Source organism: Macrobrachium nipponense, chromosome 14, assembly GCF_015104395.2.
Source record: "Macrobrachium nipponense isolate FS-2020 chromosome 14, ASM1510439v2, whole genome shotgun sequence".
Classification (NCBI taxonomy): Eukaryota; Metazoa; Arthropoda; class Malacostraca; order Decapoda; family Palaemonidae; genus Macrobrachium; species Macrobrachium nipponense.
In genome coordinates, this window is record NC_087207.1 from 27,568,111 (window position 1) to 27,594,797 (window position 26,687).

At 44.3% G+C, this 26,687-nt stretch overlaps 1 protein-coding gene across 1 annotated transcript in view; it reads right to left on the reverse strand.

Annotated features, from left to right (window-relative positions):
• LOC135226436 (uncharacterized) overlaps positions 1-11,090 on the reverse strand; it is a 31,143-nt gene extending 20,053 nt beyond the window's left edge. The window contains exon 1 of the mRNA XM_064265994.1: positions 6,935-11,090. Within this exon, the coding sequence (XP_064122064.1) occupies positions 6,935-11,038 (4,104 nt within the window). The 5' untranslated portion in view covers positions 11,039-11,090. The remainder of the gene's footprint in view (positions 1-6,934) is intronic.
• Positions 11,091-26,687: the final 15,597 nt, after the last annotated feature.

Sequence of the window (26,687 nt, forward strand, 5' to 3'; positions counted from 1 at the left end):
GTAGTAAACCAAAAACCTGCCTCAAGGAAAGGGAAGATTTACGTACGATCAAAGACACAGTCTCCTACAGTATAGCCCATCCTGTAAGATAAACTCACAGTTCCTTACTTATCCAAGGCAATGGCCGCCCGTGCGACATCTAGCCGTCATGTAAGAAGAAACTTAGAACCTATCTCAAAGGTATGGTTTTGCATAAACAAATTTAATATTTTCAGTTAAGGATCGGTATGCGTCCCTAGTCCCAGCACTGTATCCGCAGACACAAAAGGACCCAGAGAGAAGCACTTTTCACAGGTAATCCTAACATCTTTAAGATAGTGAGATGTGAATACCGAATTGCATCTCCAATAGGTCGCATTAATAATATCCTTCATAGACATATTCTTCTGGAAAGATAATGACGTTGCCACAGCTCTTACCTCATGAGCTTTTACTCGCAGTGACTTATAGGAATCGTCTGCACATACACTGTGAGCTTCCGAAATCACACTTCTAACAAAATATGACAACGCATTTTTGGACATTGGTCTTTTCGTATCCCGCACTGCGCACCATAAACTTTGTTTACATGCCCGTAGCTCTTCTTTCTTTTTAAGATAGAACTTAAGAGCTCTAACTGGGCATAAAGTTCTTTCAATTTCGTCTCCCACCAAAGTTGAAAGACTTTTCACTTCAAAACTCCTTGGCCAGGGTTTCGAAGGGTTTTCATTTTTTGCTAAAAATAAAGTTTGGAAAGAACAGATAGCCGCGTCTTTCTTAAAACCCACCCGAGAATCTAGGGCATGGATTTCACTGATTCTCTTAGCCGTCGCTGAGGCTATGAGGAAAATACACTTTCTCGTCCAATCTCTGAACGAGGCACGGTCGGGAGGTTCAAACTTTTCTGACGAGAGGAACTTGAGTACTACATCCAGATTCCAGCTTGGAGGAACTGAGGATATAGATTTAGAGGTTTCAAACGACCTTATTAAATCATGTAAATCTTTATCTTCTGCCAAATTCAATCCTCTATTTCTAAAAACCGCCGAGCGCATGCTTCGGTATCCTCTTATGGTAGAAACTGAAAGATGGGCTTCCTCTCTCTAGAATAACAGAAAATCTGCTATACTGGTCACAGAGGTATCGGAGGAGGACAGTTTATTCTTCCTACACCATCTTCTGAACACATCCCACTTCGATTGGTAGGCCCGAATAGTTGACGATCTTCGGGCTCAAGCAATTGCTTTCGAAGCTTTGCTTGAAAAGCCTCTCGCTCAGACCAATCTTTCGATAGTCGAAAGGCAGTCAGAGCGAGAGCGGGGAGGTTTTGATGGTACCTCTCGAAGTGGGGTTGTCTGAGAAGATCTATCCTGTTTGGAAGAGATCTTGGGTAGTCTACTGTCCATTCCTGTACCTCTGTGAACCAATCTTGGGATGGCCAAAACGGGGCGATGAGTGTTAGTCTCGTCCCTGTTGATGCTACGAATTTCTTCATCACCACTCCTAGCAACTTGAATGGAGGGAAGGCGTAAGTGTCGAGTCCTGACCACTCCAGTAGCATGGCATCCACCGCTATCGCTCTCGGGTCTTCGACTGAGGAGCAGAAGTTTTCTATCCTTTTTGAAAGGAATGTCGCAAATAAATCTATTTGTGGCCTTCCCCACAGGTTCCATAGACTTTGACAAACCTGCTTGTGTAAAGTCCACTCCGTGGGGAGAACTTGGTTTGTTCTGCTGAGCCTGTCTGCTCTCACATTCTTTTCTCCTTTCACAAATCTGGTTAGGAGTGTAATGTTCCTCTCCTCCGTCCATGACAGCAGGTCCCTCGTTATCTCGTAAAGGGAGAACGAATGCATCCCCCCTTGTTTTTTTATATAAGCCAATGCCGTGGTATTGTCTGCGTTGACTTGGATCACTTGATTTTTTACTTCTGATTCGAAGAATCTCAGTGCCAGGAACACTGCATATAGCTCTTTGGCGTTTATATGCCAGTCCTTCTGTTCTCTCTCCCATCTGCCCGACACTTCTTTTGCCCCTATAGTCGCTCCCCATCCCGTCTCTGAAGCGTCTGAGAACAAGGTTTGGTTTGGGTTCCGAACCTCTAGAGACACTCCCTCGTTCTTTTTTAGCGGGAGCAGCCACCACTTCAGGTGTCTCTTCGCTTCTAATGTCACAGGAAAAGTGTCCGACAGACGTCCCTTCTTCCAAGTCCATGATTGTTTTAGGAAGAATTGTAGTGGTCGTAGATGAAGTCTTCCTAGGGACACAAATTGTTCTAGGGAAGAAAGAGTCCCTAGAAGGCTTAGCCACTCTCTGGCTGAACTCTTCTCTTTCTTTAGAAAGGACGTAACTTTCTGAATCCCTCGCAGAATCCTTTCTTGGGACGGAAAAACCCGAAAATCCCGAGAATTCATCTGAATCCCCAAATAGACTAAGTCCTGACTGGGGACCATCTGCGATTTCTCGAGATTCACGAGTAGTCCTAACGAATTCGTCAAATCGAGTGTCTTCCGTAGATCCTCCAAACATTGTTTCTGGGATTTTGCTCTTATCAGCCAATCGTCTAGATAAAGAGAGACGTTTATGCCCTCCAGATGTAGCCATCTGGCCACGTTCCGCATCAGGTACGTGAATACCTGCGGAGCGGTGGAGAGGCCGAAGCACAAGGCCCTGAACTGAAAGACCTTTCCTTGTATCACGAACCTGAGATACTTCTTCGACGATGGGTGAATAGGAACGTGAAAATAGGCATCCTGCAGGTCCAGAGAGACCATCCAGTCTCCCTTTCGCAGGGCTGAAAGCACCGAGGCAGAAGTCTCCATCGAGAACTTTTTCTTTTCCACATAACGGTTCAGGATGCTCACATCCAAGACTGGTCTCCATCCCCCTGATGCCTTTGGTACTAAAAATAGGCGGTTGTAAAACCCCGGGGAGGAAGGATCCTGAACCTCCTCTATTGCTTCCTTGTCCTTCATCGCTATCACCATCTGAAGAAGTGTCTCTCTCAGCACAGGGTCCTTGTACTTCGCCGACAGTTCCTTTGGAACTTTTGACAAAGGTGGTTTGTCCTGAAAAGGTATGATGTAGCCCTTTTCCAAGACTGCTAACGTCCAAGGGTCGGCTTTCCTTATTGCCCAGGCTCCTACAAAGTTTAGGAGTCTGGCCCCTACAGAAGTTTGGAGGATTTTGCTGCTACTTTGTTTTCTTAAAGGCCCGAAAGGAAGACCTTCCTTGCTTCTCTGTTGTCTTCCTTTTTGTTGGAGGTCGAGAGGTGGAACCTCTCCGAAAGGGCACTACCGGAGTACGAGTAGTCTTCTTAGCCACTGGTACCGCTGGTCTTGCTTTCTTGGTAGACTGAACCAAGAGATCTTGGGTTGCTTTCTCAGCCAGCGACTTTGCAATATCCTTCACCAAGAGAGAAGGAAAAAGATGCTCCGATAGAGGAGCATACAAAAGGGCTGACCTCTGTGAAGGGGACACGGCTTTGGTTAGGAATGAACCAAATAACGATCTCTTCTTCACTACTCCAGCACCGAACAGAGATGTCAATTCTCCCGAACCATCTTGAACCGCCTTATCCATACAGGATAAAATACTATGTAAAACTTTGGGTTCCAAAACGTCCGGTTCTTTCGCCTTTTTGGCCAGCACTCCAAGGGACCAATCCAAGAAGTTAAAAACTTCTAGTACATGAAAAAGCCCCTTAAGGTGCTGATCCAATTCCGACATGCTCCAATAAGCCTTCGCTGAGTTCAATGCATGCCTTCTTGATGCTTCGACTAAGCTAGAAAAATCCGCTTCTGCTGAAGATGGCAGCATAAGACCCATCGCTTCCTCCGTCTTATACCAAATTCCTCTCCTCCCTCCGAGTTTACAAGGAGGAGAGCAGAAAACTGTTTTCTGAGCCTCCTTCTTCACATTCATCCAGTTGTTTAATGATTGAAGAGCTTTTTTCATTGAAATAGCTGGTTTCATCTTTAAGTATGAGGACGACTTAGGAGTCTTCGTACTCGAGAACAAAGATCTCGGAGAGGGAGGAGCTGCCGGGCTTAGGGAATCTCCAAACTCTTGAAGAAGCAGAGACGCTAATACTTTGTAATTGGATACGCCCTCATTATTCGGGGTTTCTTCCTCCGACACGTCTTCCAACTCCATCATGGAAGGAGAGTGAGCCCTTAAATGGGAATCTTTTTCCTTAGGAGAGATACTCCTAGAAGGAGAGAGGCTAGCCGATCTAGAAGCTCTCTCTTTCCTATCCACTAATTTATCTTGAGACCTTGAAGTAGAAACCTTCGATGTACAAGGTTCTCTTTGTGGAATTCGATTCGCTCTATTCTGATTCGGGCTCCTATTTGCAGGAGAATTGCTATCCGAAGATATTACATACGTCTCAATAAAGATCTCCTGCTAGCAACTTCCTGCTCAACTTGCATTTCCTTATCAGCTGGCGCCTCGCGCCTGGTTGTCTCCTCGCGCGCGGCTGGCGCTTCACGCCTGGTTGGCGCCTCGCGCCTGGCTGGCGCTTCACGCTCGATAGCTTCCTTTGATAAACTTTTCCTACTCTCAAAAGGTTGTTCTTTATCAATAAATCCATCTTCTTGTCCTGATGTTGGTTTGCGCTTGACCAGAGCCTCACACCTGGCTGGCGCCTCGCGCCCCGAAAGCGCGCCATGAACTCGTAATTTCGTGGGTCTGTGAAAGACAGACTCTTCATCCGAAGAATAAACTTCTTTCCTGGGAGGTTGAAAATAAGGTGTCCTCGATTTCTTCACCGGAAGATACTTATCCTTTCTTCTGGAAGGATCTCGGGAAAGAACCCCGACCAGGGAAGCAATGAACTCCTGCATATCTTTCAAAATCTTAGTTGTTTCCTCCCTTTGATCTAAATGAGTTAAAGGAGAGGATTCTTTCTCCATTCTCCACGACTCAGCAGGAGAAGGCAAAACTTTTGCTTTCTTATTTTCCGTCGGGGAATCCTCCGAAAAACGTTCTGGACTCGAGTTAATTCCAGTTTCTTCCCAGATCCTCTTCAGGGGACGAGAATGATCCGCCGATCTCCATCCTCTTTTGGGTGACGAATTCTCGGATGAAGAAAAACATTCACGAAGAACGCTTTTTCTAATGCGTTCTTTGGCAGTCTGGGATGTCACAGATCCTGCCGAAGAGACGTCTGACTAGTGGGGATTCTCCACAACCTCCGTACGGCTTTCGACATTCCTTCTCCTCTGGGCTTGGGAGCTTGAAAGAGGTCTAGGCCTGGGAGCGTTGTGAAGCCAATCAGACGCCTCCTCCACTTCACTGGGGACATTCACATCACTTTCCACAGCACTAAAATTTTGCTTACCTTCTATGGCAGCCATTTTATGCTCCATTTTCATAAGCGCTGCTTTAAGGCTTGCGATCTCCGAAGCAGAATTAGTAGGATCTGCATTAGGAGAAAGTCCTGAAACATTAGAAGGAGCATTCATAATGTTAGATGAGGGTACATAATTACTCACCATTTCACTCGAAGAAAGAGAGCTAGGCTTGGTTTTGGAAGAAGACTTCCTTAACCGGTCTTTCTCTAACTTCTTCAAATAAGAAGTTATAGACTTCCACCCTTCAGCACTCAAACTCTCACATTCACGACAAGTGTTATTGATCGAGCATTCATACTTCCTATATATTCTACAGACAGTATGAGGATCAACTGAAGGTTTCGGCATCCTCACCTTGCACCCTGCATTCACACACATTCTCACTACACTTCCAGAATCAGACATCATGATGAAAAATCCAAGACAAATTCCAATAACGGTCCACAATAGCGTATGCCAATACAACGATCCAAATACGTCACCAAAAGGTCCAAAACGAAGATCAATTGCAACTCAAAAACGAAATCCAGCCGGAGATACCAACAACGATGTTATCAGTATGGCCGACAGAAAAAATCTGATGGAAAACGGGAATGGTTCCTATTCCTGCCACCCAGCGGCAGCGCGGTGGATCACCTGACCTACCTGTAGCGTGTGCGCGAAATTCGAAATTCTGTCGGCACGACGGAGTCAATAGCTAAGTATATATCTGACAGGTAAGTTGAATGTATAAAAATGCATTTTTTGTGATAAAACTACTAAAAAACCAGGTATAAACATTTTTAGTGGGTTTTTCTTGAGTTTTAGCTAACATAAGAGGCAGTCGTATGTTAGCATTTTTATAGGGGTTTTAACTATTCGTGGGAGGGGTCTGGTACCTATCCCCCATGAATACTTTGACATACAATAGACCATGCAGTGCTTACATCCTGTTTCCAGGATTTTAAGGATCCACTTACTTTCCCCAATGCCAGTGGCGGATCCAGGATTTTGGAAAGGGGGAGGGGGCTGTTTGCTAAAGTAAGGGGTGACGAGCGCTGAAGGCTTGAGGAAATTAGCTTGGAGCAAAATGCTTTTAACATTTCACAAGCATTTTAGGCAAAGTTTTGGTGCTTTTATGGTGGTTAATAGGAAAAACTTGTAACAAATAATTCTTAAGTTAGATGAAAACCAGTTACAGATCTCTACTGATTAATTGAAATTGATATATATAATACATTCGAGTTTCAATAGTTAGAGAATACCTATTGATCAAAACTGAAATACAGATTATTCACACCATTCTTTACCATAAATGTTAAATATGACGGAATATGTGAGTGAACAGTAATCTTCTTCAACTGACATCTTTATTTTTAACATACAGTTTTGATAGCAGTGAATAACCTTTCTGGGTCCAAGTGCCTGGCCTGCATAGCTTGAAGCCAATAACAAAAATGAACAACTGACCACTCTATTACCACTTCAAATGACCAAACCAGCTGCTGACAATGTTGCATCCATGTAAAAGACAAAAGTTTTTATCCTCATAGGAATGAAAACAGGAAGGGAAAAAATATTTAAATTTTTTCTTCAACCAAAAACTAACATGGAATTTACCTTAGGACTGGGTACCGTTGGTACGACTTTCGTTGGCCCACCTTGCGCTGCTCTTGAAGCTGTCTCAACATTTGGCTTTAACTGCTTTAAAGGCACAACATTTGTGATTTTGTAATATTTTTGGAGTTCTGCAAATCTCGCCTGTGGCACTGCTCCTATCCACATCAACAAGGCTGACAATTTAACATTAACTCCGCTTGTGTTTATTGGCTTGCACTGTTGTAACAAACATGTCCACTCCTTATTCATTAAAGGCTCAATACGTGGCTTGAACACATTAACATCGCCCCCGGTCAAGGAAGCACCATTAGCATATAAAACTTTGCTGTGAAAATATGCCTTAGGATAACTCACGGAGAGTATGTTTCCCCTTACTATGAGAATACCAGTCTTAGCAGCAATCTTTTTTACTGTACACAATGCCTTGTAGATAATGACCTTTCCTGATGATCCTTCACCACTTTTACCCTTGGCATTGTTTACACTTTGTGGTGGATTCTGACACTGATTTGCAATACTGACATTAGATGAAGGTTCTGATTTTGAAGGTTTTTGAACCACTTCACTGTAAGAAGCTGATGTTTTTGTATTAACTTTTACCTTATTTTCTGAAGAACCAGAATCTACTTTGTTGCTAACACTCGCTGGCACTGGCATCCCAAATGACCATTGCCCTGCAGGTAAGTAAGGTAAGCAAATTTTCTTAGTAGTAGTTGCTTTAGTACTTGATACTTGGCTCAAGGAAGTATATGAACTACAAGAGGACATTGGACTGCCCAATACAGGAGAAAAGTACTGTAGAGAAGCTGAGGAACAATTTGAATGTTCTGCTGGTGAAATGTGAGGAATATCAATCTCAAGAGGTAGACGAAATGAATTATCATTACTGTTGGGCAATGGCGTACCTGGAAGAGTTGCCAGCTGAGTGCGAGACAAAGATGAATCACACAATTTAGCAGATGCTGAACCAGGCTCAGAAGATTTTGATAAACTGTTGGAATTATCACTAACAATAGCAAGCAACCTATCACCTTCACTTTGGGGTGACTTAATTGTGCATCCCACCTTGGATGAAGAAAAGTTACCGAAGACAGCTCTATTACTTTTACACAACTGCATACTTGAAGTGTTGTCTTCCTTGACTGCAGCAATCTCAGACAAGCTATCATGTGAAGAGCATTGAGGTAAATTAAAGCTGAAGCGGAAGGATGAAGGAGTCCCTTTATCCAAAGTGGACGGATCATGGTACTGCGACTTACAAGTAAGTACATCACATGCATAATTATTGGAAGGGTGCACTTCTCGTGATGCAGTAGGTCTTTCAGTAAGTGTAAGATTAGAGCACTCAGTATTTTGGTCAATATATGAGGGTGATGCAGATGATGACTTGAGGGAACTTACAAGACTTGGATCCTTAACAAAGTTGTCTGGAGTCTCACTCCTTCCCCTATCTGTAACTCCTAACTTCTGGACAGTATTTAATGATGTATCAGACTTGGACAGGGTAGCAGCAACGATCTCTTCAGGAACCTGAACCATGATGACTTCAAATTTTTCAACGTTCTCCTCAAAACGATGCTGCAGAATATGAGCTTTCACAATGGTTGAAAAAGCCAGACATGAACCAATAAGAGCAACATGCCTGTTTTTACAGTAAAATCTATCCAAAGAGCATTCTAGTAACTGTACTTTGTTATCTAGAATAAATTTCAAATGAAAACTTCTCTCTGATGACGTAAAATCTCTTCCACCCTCAGACAAGAATAGTGTACAAGGAACATCACAATGCAATGTGGAATAATGTTCTAGTTCCTGTGGCAAGGTCCCACTAACATGAGGGTTATAAAGTTTTGATCGATTAACAGGAGGATTCAGTAATAAATTACTTGGCTTTGAACCTCTCCAAATACAAGTTGGTATATATACATATTTATCACAAGATCCAGTGAGAAAGAATTTGTTCACTGTTACATATATTTTGGTTGCTGCATACTGGAAAAAACTAAGCAGATCAACATGATTTGACACTTTTGCACCATTGAGAAACACCACTTCAGCTGAAAAAAGAACAGTTTCTTCTTGACCATCTATGGTGGCCTTGACAACACCAGTCTCAACTCCTGTCTTCTTGGCATTTAAACTGACCAACTGCACTTGAAATCCAGTTACCTCTTCCAAAAACATAAGATATTCTTCCTTTGGCAAAGTGGCAACACTTGGCTTACAAGTGTGCCAGACAACCAAAGCAACAAATCTGTTTAATTCTGGCATCAGCACTGCATCAAACATCACCTCCACACCATCTTCAATATGTGACATTACAAGAGGAGACTGTTCTCGCCACAGTAATTTGCAGCAGTTTTTAATACTGGCCTCCAGATTCTCCTCATGCAAGCAAACTAACATAGGAACACCTTGTATTTCAGCAAATATGTACTGCTTACCAAATAGGGTACAAAGCAATCCAGAATAATTGTACAAGCAAGAATAAGTGCAGCAAGCACAATTATGACAAGTAGAGTAAATTGTAAATAGCTCTCTTCTCGGTTTCAATCCATATTTAGTTTCCTCATCACTATCTACTGACATCTTTAACAAGCTTGCTGATTCAGATAAATGCTTCTTCCTTCGACTTCGTGACCTCTTTACAGGTTTAACACTTTCTACACAAGTCTTAATGTTACCTCTACTCTCACTGTGACTCGGTGCATTTTCACTAAACATATTGTAAATGTCTTTTGATGGAATTTCTGATGCATAATTAGGTATACCATTAGTAGCTCTCTCAACAAATACTTGTGCGAATTCAGAGCTATGTACCTTTTCTAAACATGGCTCTGGAACTAATCTGGAAACCTCCTCAACATCTTTTACTTTCCATTCCAAAGGCTCAGAGTTTTTCTCATTAGAGATGTTAACCTCATTGTCGCTGTTGTTTTCAAGACTTGGAAAAACATAATCTGACCTAGCACTTTTTACTTCATTTCCATTTCCAACAACACTTCCTTTGGGCATGACAGGTGTGGAAACATTTCTCAAACATTCTCTATCAACACCGCAACTGTTCAAAAGATCATCTTCACTCTTTGGTTTCCCTGTTAATTTTGGCTCTATACTTTCCTTATTTCTACAGCAAAAGACTTCAGCCTCAGTATCCTTAGCAACTGAATGTAGACTTTCATTAAATTTTATTCCAAAGCCACTAGTTTCTTCATTACCACTTAAATCTTTGCTAGACATAGACATAGAAAGAAAGCTATGAGAAAGTGCATGCTTCACTGACATGCTTTGCCCATCTTTATTGTCAACAAAAGCATGTAAACCACTGTCTGATTTACATTTATGCATCGCAAACCCAGCTCCAGTCGCTGAAAACATTTCTGGATCACAAGTCCTTTTATCTGTACTTTCACTCGATTTGCTGTCTGCTACATCACTGTCGTCTTCACTTGAACTTTCACACATGGCATTATTATTCTGGCTACCATGGTTGTTCTCTACTGTTCGAGTAACTTCATTGACATAAGTTTCGACTTCTGAGTACTGATGCATTTTGCACTCCTCACTTCCATCCAGAGATCTCTGTAAATCACAGAGAACCGAATCACATTCTTTAGACAATGGGCCATTATTTATTGCGGGCAAAGACATCGAAATGTTATCATCAGAACTTTTAGACATAGAGCTAGTTGATGAGAAGTTACACAATTCAGCATTTTCATCATTTTGATCAATCACTTTTACGCAGAATTCTAGTGTATCACTAGATGCAGAATGCCCAACAACAACAGGTACATCATGTTCATTGACTTTCTTCTCAATGTCATCAACACACTCTGAAACTTGACATTCCTGGTCCATTAAGTCAAGCCCAAACTGCACCAATTTGTTTTTATCATCAAATCTAGACACAGATTCTGCAATATGCTCAACAGGTGTCTGTGCAACAGATGAAACAGATACATTTTCCAGCTTGTCCATCATCGCATTTTCTATATTCATGGATATTCCTGATACCTCTTGAGTCAAATTTTGAGAAGTTGTGTTTCCAGTATCCTGATTATTTGCCTTCTTAACTGTTTTTCTTAGTAATCTTTGAAGCATAATTCAAGAAACCTGAAAAAATAATTGAAAATCAATTAACAATAAATACCACCAAACAATGGCAATTATACAGATTGCCTAGTTGCAGTTAATACAATGCTACTCCACTACATCCTTACTTCACTCACTATATCTATGTAACAGCAGATAAACTTCTTGTAAATGCAACAGACATACAGGGACTATGTACAGCCACTCTCAAATGAGGCACTGCATGATTCTTTTTACATCATCCAAAATCTCAGACTCAACCTAACAGCTTCCAAGTAGTGTTAAACTTTTTTTTATTTCCATTGTTATACATGTCGATAAATTTGCAAATTCACAGTCAACATTACATATTTGCCTAATGGGTATAAATATCTGAGCTCTTATGTGGTGGTATAATTTGCAATTGACATGATATAAATGGATTTTTTTTACATTGCTCAGCTCAAAGCACAGTGAAATAAGGTGAGCAGTGCCGTCAATGCCACATCGCTTAACTTGGTACTCGGAGTGGTTATCTTGGCTACCTTTACAGCACGGTAACAGTAGACCTAAGAAGCTCAACAGTCACAACAAAATGGTCAATAAAATATGAATTACAACAAGTTTTCTTTAAATGTTGAAGTTTTGGGCCATATTCAAACTAGTATACTTTTAGCAAGTAATAGAACTAACAAAACCTTGATGATAGCAAGGGGTGTAACTGCATAAGTGAATATTTGAAGTGGTTAAGAAATATAACATAAATACAGTTATTTTTCATAAAAATCCATATATTCTTATAAAAAATACATAAATATTTTAAATATTTCATTGCACTACACATTGTAGACCTATGTTCCAGCTGGTTCATGGGCCATTCAAATGGTAGCATCACACAGGACTTGCCTATCTGCTGATATCAGTGGATGCATCTTAGCTACAGTAATACTTTTGTATTGCTGTATATTTATTTTCTTCTCAGCACTGAGGCAAAAAAATAACCAAATAAGACCATTTAAAATTTTATGGTTGTAATGCAAGCAATATCAATGTTAAAAAATACTTTTTTATTTTCTTTATTATTTAAATATTACAAAATATGTTATTGTCATGACACAATAAAGTTTTATGCATACTTACCTGGCAGATATATACTTAGCTATAGACTCCGTCGTCCCCCCCGATAGAAATTCGAATTTCGCGGCACACTCTACAGGTAGGTCAGGTGATCTACCGCCCCGCCGCTGGTGGCGGGAATAGGAATCATTCCCGTTTTCTAAGACAGATTTTCTCATCCACCTGTCTCCTGAGGGATGGTCGGGTGGGCCATTAACCGTATATATCTGCCAGGTAAGTATGCATAAAACTTTATTGTATCATGACAATAATATTTCTGGGCTCAGCTCGTGTCGGCCAATGAAATATCATAAAGTTCATTATTTCTAGGTAAAATTATCCTAAAATTACCAGAGAAAAAATAAAATCAAGAAAATGTCAGTAAAACTGACTCGCTCACTCTATAAAAGAAGTGTCGGTAAGGAAATAGGGGCGAGTGGGATCACTACCACGAGTCATTTACCATTTAGACCTTCCAACATAAAATCCCCACCTGAGAGAGCTGATACTAAAGGGTGATGCGACCGCTACTACTACTACTACTGACGCCACGCGGAGAGCAGCGCCCCTAGCGGTCATCCTTAATCATTAGCTCGACAACGCTAGTTGCATCTTTTTTCACTCGTGTTGTTTTCGCTTGGATTTATCTCTATCTACGATGGAACGTGCTGCAATCGCTTCGGCTAAGTTAAGTGCCTCATAAGTAATAATTTTTGGTATTCCAGTCTTCCAGGGACCAGTATTTTCCGTTTTTTAGGTCATATACGGTCTCCCGGTTGACTCGTGGCGGCCTTGTGCCGCCTCGTGTTGTTAAGATTTCCCGGTCTCCCATACTGGGACATCTTATGCTTATGGGCTCTATATTTACGTTCATCGTTTTATTACATCGCTTTTAGAGTTAGGACACAGCCCATCCCTTTTACCTTTTATCTCTTAGTTTGGTATTTAGGGCTATACTGTGTTTTTCTGGCCCAGCATCCCAGCTCTTGCTCTTCATCGGCTACTGCTGGCTCCGAGTAGTCGACTGTTCTTCGGATCAGTTCGCCTCCTCCTGGGCTTCTTTCTCTTTTACTCAAGTGTCTCTTCTATCTTTTACGATGTATTTATTTATTATCAGTGTTATTTAGGGTGCTAGGCTAGCCTAGGTGCCTTGTGCCATGTGTTGGTACAGTCTGGTTCACGTGGCCCTCTGTGGTTGTGTTGCTATCGCGTCCTAGGCCACCTACGATCACGTGTCCCATTAGGCACCTTACCCTCCCCCTTCCCTCCCTACCGTGGTAGGGAGGGGTCTGGTGGTTCTCCTTGGTTGTCATGACAACCACTGTAGCCTACCTCCCTCTCCCTCCGAGGGGGCCAGGAGTTCTATACCAGCTGGGGGCTAGGGCGACCACTTGTCTCGGGTACCGGGTTACCTCGCGGGTAGTAGTAGAGACGGGGGGGGGGGTAGGCCACCCCCCTCTCTCTCTCGTCCGCCGTGTTCACGCCGGGATTCCCCCCCCTGTTTTCCCCATTCCCAACCCTTCCCCTACCTTAACGGACGGAGCCCCCGCTGAAGCCGGGAGCCCCTTCGGTTATAGGTCCACCTGGCTCCGCCAGCGGGCGGGGTGGGATTTACTAGTGGTCTATATTGCTTGCCTACTATATCCTGGTTTTCGCTACCGGAGGAGAGCTCGCTCCTTACCCGGGCACTCCTCTAGTAGACGGAAAGAGTTATACCTCATTCTTTATGGATATACCCTTACTGATACGATGACTATTGGTTTTTAGTTTTATGTACTATCTCCGTCGTTCTCCGTCGTGGTTTCATGGCCCCTCACCACTCCTGGTTGGAACCTTTTTCCTGTCTCCGGTGTAAGCCTCAGACCCCCACCAACCGCCTAGCTAACCACACGTATTGCGGCGGAGCACTAGTTTAATCTAACTTACATGCTCCGGCATGCAGCGGAGTCCATGTTAGGCTGTAAGTGTGCACTCTGATACTCATGTATCTCTCCACTTACAGGCTACCAACTGCCAGGTTCCAGGTTGTAACGCTGTGTTGTATGACCCCTGCGCCCATGAAGAGTGTAGGACCCACGCCCCGTGTGCCACTACCCACAACGGGATGATTGTTTGGCACCCTGAGGCATGCACCATCTGCTATGACCTCGTGAGTCAGCTTTTGGGTGGGGTAAGTTAACTCCTGGACATTTTTTCTTGTTATCAATGATTAACCCTTAGTTTTAAGCTTCTTTAAACCGTATCTCCGCCGCTAGAAGCTTCATATCGCCTTCTCTTACAGGCTGCCGCCGTGAAGGAAGTCGCTCTAGCAACCCTGAAAGCTTGGGTAGGCGGCTTCGGGAAGAACGCCGCCAAGGGCCAGCCTTATGTGTTAGACAAGAAGCTAGCCATCCAGATCTTCCCCGGAGGCAAGGCGACGGGGTACGTGGACCCCATCTCGGCAGCCCCACTCATAGCTTCCATTCAGCAGGAGGTGCAGCAGGCGTTTGGGTCCGTCTCGACGCAGGAGCCGGTCCCAGATGTAGCTAACCTGGACCTTAATCTTGAGCCTATGGCGGTAGGTGCGGAGGATTTGTTGGTTGAGGTAGGTGTGTCGGGCGCTCAAGGTCTACCCTTGTGCGCTCCTGGATCTTCTTCCACCCCTGTTTCCTTCTTCTTCTTCTTTTCAAGGCTTCACGGGATCTGAGATCCCTTCTCGTTCACCCGCTCTCTCTGTACCCCCGAAGGTGAAGGGACAGAGAGAACAGAAGACCCTCCATAAGACGACTTCTAAGAAGTCGTCGTCTTCTTCGGCTAGGAAGTCTACGACATCCTACGCCGATGCGGTGAAAGCGAAGCCTAGCTCTTCCCATTCAAAGAGCTCAAGAAGCAAGGCTTCTAAGAAGAAGGCTCGCGCTCCGGCCGAGCCAATGCCTTCTCCGGCATCTACCGGATCTACTCCGGTAACTCCTGTTGGGGTGGCGGGACCTAGCTCTTTTGATCCCACCACTTTCTCAGCGGGAGTGTTGCAACAAGTGGGAGAGATGGTTGGCTCTCTCGGTACTAAGTTTGAGCAAATGTTTGCTCAACTGTCCAGTACGATCAACCAATCTGGTCAGTCCATACAAGACCTCTCTAACCGAGTTAGGGAGCATGATGACCGCTTCGCTGGCCTCACTCAGGCCCCTCAGACGAGCTCCCCTGTGGCAGGTACTGGTCTCCTACAGCTACCTCCTTATGAATCCCTACCAGCCTTCTCTATGGATAACCCCTGGAGAGTGGCAGCTTATGCCCCCTTCAAGGATGGCATGATTTCCATTCCGGAGTGTGGAACAAGAAGGATTGAGGACTTCGAGTTCTACCCTCCCGGACTGACTCAGCCTTTCATAGGGTATGCTAGGCTTACGGTAACTGCTCTCAATAGAGAGGATAAGATCTCTAGAGAGACTGTGCTATACGTATAGTAGGGATCACGCACAGAGGGAATGGGTTCACTGCCTGGAGGATTGGGATTGTACCAATACCAAACTCCAGGCATTCAAGAGCCCCTTCACTATCTTCGCTTCGGAGGAGGAGGCTTCTCTTCCATTCGCTACTAAGATAGTAGAAGCGACTCTCCAAGCAGTCCTGAAAGACGAGCCCATGCCACAGTTGAGAGAGGCGGAATCAACATCTCCGCTCTTTCCGTCCTTCGGAGAATTGTGGGAGAACCTACCTGCCACTTTCTCAGTAGGTAAGCTGAAGCCAGACTGTGCGATGGATCAGTTTGGCTAGAAGCTCCCGAGACTGCCTGATAGCCTTATTCAGGCAGAATTCGATGCCCGCACAAGATTTGGGAGGTCTCTTAACTCCCTTATCATTACAGAGATGGCTGCCCTGTCCTATGCTACGGAACCGCTGTTTAAAATACTGGCTAAATCCCAGCTCCAGTCGGTTCAAGCCGATGCCTTTGACTTCTTCTCAGCCAGAAGGAACTGCCGAAAGCATGTTTTGCAGGAGGCAACTATTAGGCATGAGCCTAATAGACTTCTAGCTTCCAGCATGTGGGGTGCGGACCTCTTCCCAGAAGCCTCTGTGAATGAGGTGCATCACGAGGCTGCTAGGCTTAACCAGAGCCTTAGAGCCAGATGTGGCATCTCTTCCAAGAGGAAGCAAGAGAGCGCCCCTGCTGCTGGTAAGAAATTAAAGAAAACTGGTAGGAGATTCCAACCCTATCAAAAACAGCAGCAACAACAACATTTCGTCCAAGCCGTCCCAGTTACACAACAGGGACAGCCTTCGACTTCAAAGCAGACACAGCCCATTCTCCTGTTGTCTCCTCAAAATCAACCTTCGACCTCATACACCGTCTCGCCAGCTTTCAACTCGATGTATGAAAGCCAGGCCTACCCAACCTTCAACAGGTTTTCTAGGGGGAGCAGAGCGAGAGGTCACTTTGCCAACGAGGCACAGGAAGAGCTGCAAGAGGCAAGCACTTCAGAGGAGGGCGCGGAGGTCAACCCGCTCAACAACAGTGGAGGCTCCCAGTAGGAGGGAGGCTGTTTCTCTTCCGTCACAGGTGGGGGTTCAGCAAATGGGCACAGAGCATCGTGTCCAAAGGATTGGGTTGGAGTTGGATCAAAGATCCTCCTCCAAACAAATCATTCTATCAAATACCATCAAAGGAGTTGACAGATTATGCGGAGGAACTCCTTCAGAAAGGAGCTATTGCGAGAGTCAAGCATCTAAAATTTCAAGGTCGCTTGTTCAGCGTGCCAAAGAAAGGCTCAACAAAAAGAAGGGTAATCTTAGACTTGTCAAAGCTAAATCTTTCATTCGTTGCAACAAGTTCAAAATGCTCACCATCTCGCAGGTACGGACCTTACTTCCCCGTGGGGCCGTCACAACCTCTATCGATCTTACAGACGCATACTATCATATCCCTATAGCCAGACACTTCCGTCCATTCCTAGGCTTCAAACTAGGAAATCAGAAGTTCTCATTCAAAGTGATGCCCTTCGGTCTGAACGTAGCCCCCAGGGTATTCACGAAAATAGCAGAAGTGGTAGTTCAACAGTTGAGAACACAAGGGATAATGGTAGCAGCGTACCTCGACGATTGGTTGATCTGGGCACCAACGGTCGAGGAATGCCTCAAAGCCACGAAGAAGGTAGTACAATTTCTGGAACATCTGGGGTTCCAGATAAACAAAACGAAATCCAGACTCACTCCGGAGTCTCGTTTTCAGTGGCTAGGAATCCAATGGGATTTATCCTCCCACAATCTGTCAATTCCAGTGGTCAAAAGGAAGGAAATAGCCAAGTCTGTGAGGCAATTTCTCAAAAGCAAACAAGCATCAAGGAGAAACCAGGAAAGAATCCTAGGTTCCCTTCAGTGACAGACATCCTTCTGAAAGCAAGACTGAAAGATATAAATCGAGTTTGGCGATCAAGAGCAAACGTCAAATCTCGGGACAAGTTGTCAGTAATTCCACAGATCCTTCGCAATCAGCTCCGTCCATGGACAAAAGTGAAGAATCTTGCCAAATTGGTACCCCTTCAATATCCCCTTCCGGTGTTAACCATTCACACGGATGCCTCCCTGTCCGGTTGGGGGGGATATTCTCAATTCAAGCAAGTCCAGGGGACTTGGTCCGTTCAATTCCGCCAGCTCCACATAAACGTTCTGGAGGCAATGGCAGTATTTCTTACTCTGAAGAGACTCCTTCCCCCAAAGAAGTCTCATCTAAGACTAGTTTTGGACAGTGCAGTGGTAGTACATTGCATCAACAGAGGAGGATCCAAATCCAAACACATGAATCATGTCATGATAGCCATCTTTGCTCTAGCAGACAAGCACAAATGGCATCTATCTGCCACTCATTTGCAGGGGTAAGAAATGTGATAGCAGACGCACTATCCCACCCGGTCAGTCCCTCTGGAGTCAGAATGGTCCCTGGACGGCAGGTCATTCGAGTGGATATGCCAGAGAGTCCCAGGTCTCCAGGTAGATCTCTTCGCCTCACAAGCGAACCACAAGCTCCCTTGCTATGTGGCCCCCAACCTGGACCCTCTGGCTTATGCCACAGACGCCCTGCGTTGGACTGGAATCAATGGAAGAAAATCTAAATTTTTCCTCCAGTGAATCTTCTTTTGAAAGTTCTGAGCAAGCTGAGGACTTTCAAGGGACCTGGTAGCTCTGATCGCTCCAGATTGGCCAAAAAGCAACTGGTATCCTCTGCTTCTGGAATTGGGTCTCCGACCTCAACGGATTCCCAATCCCAAGCTGTCACAATCAGTACAAATGAGGACTGTGTTCGCTTCCTCAGGAATTCTTCAGACCCTAACTTTATGGACTTCATGAAGTTTGCGGCTAAAAAAGATGCTAACATTGATCCACAAAACTCCTCTTTCTGGAATCAGATAAGAGAGAGTCAACTATTAGACAATATGACTCAGCTGTTAAAAGTTAGCATCCTTCCTGAAAGAATCAAACATTACAACCATGACAGTTAACTTAGCTATATCCTTTTTTCAGATCCTTATTTGAAAAAGGTTTAGCAGCTAGCACAATTACTACTAATAATCGGCTTTGAAGAAAATCTTTCAGTTGGGTTTTCAAATAGACTTAACGGAATCTTACTTTACATCTATTCCCAAAGCCTGTGCTAGACTTAGGACCTTCTCAAAGGGCCTACTTCAGTTTCATGGTTCTTGAATGATGTCCTCAAACTAGCCTCAGATACTGACAACTCGTCTTGCACATTCATTATGCTACTTAGGAAGACGTTTATTTTTAGTAAGCCTGGCTTCAGGAGCCAGAATTTCAGAACTGTCGGCTCTATCCAGAGATGCGGGTCATGTAGAATTTCTTCTCCCCTCAGGAGAAATTCTACATTTCCCCGGATCGCAGTTTTTTAGCTAAAAACGAGGATCCTCTTGCAAAGGTGGGCCCCCTTGGAAAGTTATCCCACTACCGCAAGATCCTTCTCTTTGCCCAGTATCAACTTTAAGAGCCTTTCTATCTCGTACATCCTCTAGATCCTCAGGTCCTCTCTTTACGAGAGAAAAAGGTGGCACTTTATCAGTGAAAGGAATCAGACAACAGATCCTTTACTTCATTAAACAAGCCAACCCTGAAATCATTTCCTAAAGCACATGATATCAGAGGAGTGGCCACCTCAATTAATTATTCAAACATATGAATTTTGAGGATCTTAAAAAGTTATACTGGATGGAAATCACCGACAGTCTTTAAACGTCATTACCTGAAGTCCTTGGAATCTTTAAAATTTTCAGCAGTAGCAGCGGGAAACATTGTTTCTCCTGATACTGCACAGTAGTTGTAGTATAGATCCAGGTCTCCTTTCTACCTACCTCGTCCAACATGCCTCACCCTATTGCCATGCTCTTCGTGATACTCTAGCCTTAGCCGCTAGGATCGTATTGGTGGAATGCCCCTTATTTTTTTTTTTTTTGCTAGGGGCATCCACATTGTGTACATATAATGTACTTCAGTGTTTCTACCCTTATTTTTATGCTAGGGTAGAACACAATGAGTTTGTATATTTTGTAAATATTTAAATTAGTGAATCATTGTATATTGTTCTATTTACCATTACACTATTATGTATCACCATGTCTAGTATAAGCTAATTTTAAGTACTTTATGTTAATATGGTATGGTTACCCTACCATTGTTTAGTATAAGCTAGTTTTAAGTACTTTTGTTAGTATACTGTAATGAGTCTTGATTCACTTATATTATATCAGTCTTTTACTATTTGGTTTCATTTGTCCTTTTATTCCATCTTGTCTGTTTCTCTGGTACTATTTCATAGGCCGACACGAGCTGAGCCCAGAAAAGGGATTTTGACGTAGGAAAAATCTATTTCTGGGTGATTGGCTCGTGTCGCCCTATGAAACCCACCCTGTTTCTTTTTACCCACCCTGCAGGACAAGATGTTCATAGATTAAGGATGACCGCTAGGGGCGCTGCTCTCCGCGTGGCGTCAGTAGTAGTAGTAGTAGCGGTCACATCACCCTTTAGTATCAGCTCTCTCAGGTGGGGATTTTATGTTGGAAGGTCTAAATGGTAAATGACTCGTGGTAGTGATCCCACTCGCCCCTATTTCCTTACCGACACTTCTTTTATAGAGTGAGCGAGTCAGTTTTACTGACATTTTCTTGATTTTATTTTTTCTCTGGTAATTTTAGGATAATTTTACCTAGAAATAATGAACTTAAGGATATTTCATAGGGCGACACGAGCCAATCACCCAGAAATAGATTTTTCCTACGTCAAAAATGTTATTGTTATAATACAATTAAGTTTGTTCATACTTACCTGGCAGATATATATATAGCTGTATTCTCCAAAGTCCGACAGAATTTCAAAATTCGCGGCACACGCAGTGGGCGGCCAGGTGGTAGTACCCATTCCCGCCGCTGGGAGGCGGATATCAGGAACTATTCCCATTTTCTATTCATATTTTATCAGTGCCACTGTCTCCTGAGGGGAGGTGGGTGGGCACTTTAATTATATATATCTGCCAGGTAAGTATGAACAAACTTAATTGTATTATAACAATAACATTTTGTTCATGAAACTTACCTGACAGATATATATATAGCTGAATCCCACCTTCGGATGGTGGGAAGAGACAGAATAGGATTTTTGGGAAACTAAATTAAGTAGACGATATACATCTTGGTTCCTCACCTGTTAGCATAGCCGACTTCGTGATTACTGTCACCAAAGTCTGCTTCTGCGTTACTAGAGTTGCCAGCGAGGTAGAGACCTGTAATGCTGGTGCGCTCTAGATGATCTGTCAACGGGGGCGTGACCACAATGTGACTAGACCATATGACCATACTTCTGAGGGCACCGAAGCTAAAACCACCACCTGACCTAACCTATCAAAGTTAGTTCCATAACTTCTAGGCTAAAGAAAAGGAACGCGCCTCAAGCGACCAACCCTTCAAAGTTAAAAGCACACCTATCCCTTTTCTATCGGATAGGATTCGTGTTGCTTCCTGCCCCCAATAATATATCTACGGATATGTATGGTCCTAGCGACTTACGGATCTGAAATGTCGTCTTCACATCCCGTCGGGAGTGTGAAGCGAACACAGAGTTGCTTCGCTAAAGCATGGCACTCAGGATGTTACTGAGTGTCATGCTCTGTTGAAATGCTTCCGAGGCCGCGCCCTCACCTCTTGAGCATTCATATTAAGAAAAAATCTCAAATCTTTATGCAAACATAATGAATGAGACCTCTTAAAAGAACTCCTTGGCTATAATGCCAGGGTGTTCTTGGACATGAACCAGTCTGGTCTTTTTACGGAACACCGCAGATTGTCGGGAGTGTGAAGCGAACCCAGAGTTGCTTCGCTAAAGCGTGGCACTCAGGATGTTACTGAGTGTCATGCTCTGTTGAAATGCTTCCGAGGCCGCGCCCTCACCTCTTGAGCATTCATATTAAGAAAAAATCTCAAATCTTTATGCAAACATAATGAATGAGACTTCTTAAAAGAACTCCTTGACTATAATGCCAGGGTGTTCTTGGACATGAACCAGTCTGATCTTTTAACGGAACACCAGGGGCCAGATTGTCCGTTGACCTCGACTTTCTATAGTTTTATCAAGATAAAACTTGAGAGACCCGACAGGGCACAGGACTCTCTAATGCCCTTGCCCAATAATTTGTGCCATACCCTTGGTCTCCAAGCCTTCGGGTCAAGGGTTAGACAGGTTTTCGTTTTTCTCAAGAACGGAAGGCTTAGAGGACAGACCGCATTATGTCCTTTAAAGCTAAAACCTCTGATGATGGCTAAAAACCTCACTAACCCTCTTTGCCGTGGCTAGAGCGGTTAGAATGTTAGCCTTTCTGGTCACGTGTATTAAGTTCGCAGAAAGGATAGGTTCGAAATGCTTTTGGCATCAGAAACTCAGACTACGTCTAAGTCCCATGCCAGAACCTGCGATCCAGAGAATTTCAAGATCTCCCCAGACCTCAAAGATCGTGAAGCTTTGTTGTTTGACAGAACCGAATCTCTGAGCCTAGAGGCCGTCAACAACATATTTGCATATTCTACAATAGTTAGGACTTCTAGCTTATCTATACTTCATACGGAAAGATAGAACCATAAAGAAATTCACAGAGGTCGAGGTGGAGGAACAGTCATTTCCCTTCACTATCTCCAGAAACGGCCCCCTCCGATTGAACACTGAAAATAGGCAGCACTGCTTTGCCTTGGCCAAGAGACTGCCATTAATCTTGAAGATTCTTATCGCTTCTCGATAGTCTGAACGCCTTCAGACTCAGAGAGGAGAGATATTAGATACTTCACTAAGTGACGATGTTAGATTACACGATTCTCTCGGGAAGGGTCTTTGGACAATTCTCTGAATTACCTGACCTCTGTGAATCCAACCTCTTAGAGGCCAACATGTGGAGACTAAAGCTAATCCTCTAGGATCATGAATAAGGGAACAACTTAAGAGGAAGCTCCTTCGTCTTCAATATTACGAAAAAACAAAAAACTTAACGAAAGGACGCCCTCAGTCTCTCCTCACTTTCGACATACTTCTAAGTGAGGATTACTCAGACGTCAGTAGTTGTTGCCTTCGATCGAGAAGACGTGCACGGACGTGCACTAGTTTAACGAACCTCTTGAGGATCGTTACGTTCCGTGCCAAGCCCATAACCAACTCTCTCTTCTTGAGCTATGAGAGAGTGAGAAATTATCCGAGATGATTTGGGCCACTCGATCCAAACTCACCCTTCGAGGAACTGGAGAGCCGACCAGTTTGGCTTCCAATTCTTTCAGACAATGTGCCAGAACATCTGTTCCTCTGTTCGGATGTCTGGCACCCTCTCGCTATCACCTGAGGTGATCCTCAAGCCGTTGAGAGAAAATTAGAATTATTACTAGATCTTTGATGTTATTCCAATTTCTTCGTGAGGAAAAAAATGTAGAGGTCTGAATTGCTGTTTGTATTTAGGGAAAACAAGCTTCTCCAGCGGGAAATGGTCCCCAGCAAACTCATCCATTCCCTCACTCAGCCTGCTTCCTTCCCTAAATAAGGCTGCGCTTTGCATAAGCGAGGAGGAAGCATTATTATAGTGCTATGCCGCGGTAGATTAGTACAGCATTCTGTTACGTTGCGGTAAACCCGCCCCGAACAAAGTATAAGAGATATCTTGTTGAAATTATCTAAGTAAACGGAAGGCGTGTTCATTCAAGATTACTAGAAATTTCCTCAACCCGAGGCTAAAATATGTTATTGTTATAATACAATTAAGTTTGTTCATACTTACCTGGCAGATATATATATAGCTGTATTTCTGACGTCCGACAGAATTTCAAAACTCGCGGCACACGTAGTGGGGCGGCCAGGTGGTAGTACCCATTCCGCCGCTGGGAGGCGGATATCAGGAACCATTCCCATTTTCTATTCATATTTATTCATGACCCTTGTCTCCTGAGGGGAGGAGGGTGGGCACTCTAATTATATTTATCTGCCAGGTTAATGTATGAACAAACTTAATTGTATTATAACAATAACATTTTGTTCATGAAACTTACCTGTCAGATATATATATAGCTGAATCACACCTTCGGATGGTGGGTAGAGACAGACTAGGATTTTTAGGAAACTTAAATTAAAATAAAAGATTAACTTATTGGTTCCTTACCTGATAGCAAAGTAGACTATGTTGATTACTGTCACTTAAAGCCTGCTTATGCTTTTATCAGAGTTGCCAGCCAGGTTTGGACCTGTAGTGCTGGTGCACTCTGGATGCTCTGTCAACGGGGACGTGACCACAATGTGACAAGACCATCTAGCCAAAACATATGGCAGTAACACAGCAACCGACCACCACCTGACCAACTAACCAAAAAACCCCTGACATTAACACTAAGGAATGGGAGATTTCCACAGAAGATCTCACCATCAACAAAAACACAATAAACTAACCTAACTAAGCTAAGGGATAGGGAGAGAGCCACCTTCAGCCCCCAAAACTGTGTCTGCCGAAATGTAAGGCCCCAAAGAACTACAGTTCTCGTAAATCGTTCTCTCATCCCGGAGGTAATGTGAGGCGAATACGGAATTGCTCCTCCAGAAGGTGCTATCAAGAATATCTCTGATAGACATATTCCTTTGGAAGGCAAGAGAAGTAGCTACGGCTCTGACCTCGTGAGCTTTCACTTTAAAGAGGCTCATATCAGTCTTCTGGCAAGATGAATGAGCCTCTTTAATGACGTCCCTCAAGAAGAAAGCAACAGCATTCTTCGACAACGGCAAATCTGGTCTCTTCACCGAGCACCAGAGATTACCTGAGGGACCACCTTATCTCTTTAGTCCTATTCACATAGAACTTGAGATCCCTGACAGGGCACAGGGCTCTCTCTGGTTCTTGACCCACGAGACTCGATATTCCTTTGATTTCAAAGCTCTTTGGCCAAGGATTAGACGGGTTCTCGTTCTTAGCCAAGAAAGAAGGGTTCAACGAGCAGACAGCGCTGTCTCCCTTGAAACCCACTAGGCTACTGAACGCTTGGATTTCACTAACTCTCTTCACCGTCGCCAGAGAAGCTAGGAAAAGCGTTTTTTCTCGTCAAGTCCCTTAGAGAAGCTTCATGGAGAGGCTCAAAGGGACTTGGCATCAGATGTTTCAACACCACATCTAGATTCCATGAGGGCGGTCTTGCCTGTGGAATCTTGGGTGGTTTCGAACGACCTTAAGAGATCGTGCAGATCCTTATTGTCGGAGAGGTCCAGTCCTCTGTGGCGAAAAACGGCAGACAACATACTCCTATAACCCTTGATTGTAGGAACTGCCAATTTCTGCACATTTCTTAGATAGAGTAAGAAATCTGCTATCTGATTCACAGAGGTCGTGGAAGAGGAAATTCCTTCCTTCTTGCACCATGCCCTGAAGGAGGACCACTTAGATTGGTAGACAGCTCTTGAAGAGGCTCTTCGAGCATTAGCGATTGCTCTCGCAGCTGCCTTTGAAAAGCCTCTCGCTCTGGCCAACTTTTCGATAGTCTGAACGCAGTCAGAGCCAGAGCGGAGAGGTTTTGGTGAAACCTTTTGAAGTGAGGCTGTCTGAGTAGATCTCTCCTCCAGGGCAACCGTTTCTTGGGAAGTTCCACAAGGAATGTTCAGGACCTCTGTGAAAACCACTCTCTTGCTTGGCCACATTTGGGGCAATCAGAGTCAACCTTGTCCCTTCTGAAGCTGCGAACTTCCTCATTACGTCCCCCATGATCTTGAATGGGGGAAAGGCGTAAAGATCCAGGTCTGTCCAGTTCCAGAGCAACGCGTCCACTGCAATTGCCCCTGGAGATCCAGAACTGGGGAGCAATACAGAGGAAGCCTCTTCGTCCTTGATGTAGCGAACAGGTCTACTAGAGGACGTCCCCACAATCTCCATAATTGTTGACAGACTTCCTGGTGCAAAGGTCCATTCTGTTGGTATGAATCTGATTTCGGCGACTGAGAAGGTCCGCCCTGACTTCTGAACCCCTGCCACGAATCTTGTCAGGATTTTGATGCGCCTTTCTTGCGTCTGCCCATAGCAGAACTTCCTTCGCAGGAGAAAAAGGGATCTGGAGCGAGTTCCTCCTTGATTCTTTAGATACGCAAGGGCTGTGGTACTGTCTGAGTTGACTTGAACAACCTTGCTTGACAGTTTTGTCTTCGAAGAACTGCAGCGACAGGAATATCGCTGCCAGTTCCTTTACATTGATGTGCCAGGCTACCTGTTCCCCTCTCCAGGAGCCTGACACTTCCTCCCCCCCTAGTGTTGCTCCCCAACCGGAAATGGAAGCGTCTGAGAACAACACTAGGTCGGGGCTCAGAAGATTTAAGGAGAAGCCCTCTCGTAACTTCTGAGGGTCGAGCCACCATCTTAAGTGGACTTTTACCTTGTTGGAGATCCTTAGGATCGCATTCAGGTCCTCTTCGACGTCCATTCTTCCGCAAGGAAAAATTGAAGAGGCCTGAGGTGCAGTCTTCCCAGCGAGACAAACTTTTCTAGCGAGGAAATGGTGCCCAGCAGACTCATCCACTCCCTCACCGAACAAGCTTCTCTCTCTAGGAAGGCTGCGACTTTCTCTAACCCCAGTCGCTGACGTTCCTGGGATGGAAACGCCCGAAAAGCCACTGAATCCATCTGAATCCCCAGATACACGATGGACTGTGTCGGGGTCAGATGCGACTTTTCGGAGTTGACCAAAAGACCAGAGACTTTGCTAGGGCTAACGTAAACTGAAGGTCGCCTTCAGACAATTCTGCCTCGACGACGCTCTGATCAGCCAATCGTCGAGGTATAGAGATATCCTGATCCCTGACGAATGGAGCCACTTCGCTACATTCCTCATAATCATTGTGAAAACCATCGGGGCCGTGCTGAGACCGAAACAAAGGGCTCTGAATTGCCAAACCCTGTTGTCCAAGACGAATCTCAGGTACTTCCTTGAAAGAGGGTGGACTGGGACGTGGAAGTACGCGTCCTGCAGGTCCAGAGACACCATCCAGTCGCCAGGTCTCAAGGCTCCCAGCACCGACTGAGGCGTCTCCATTTTGA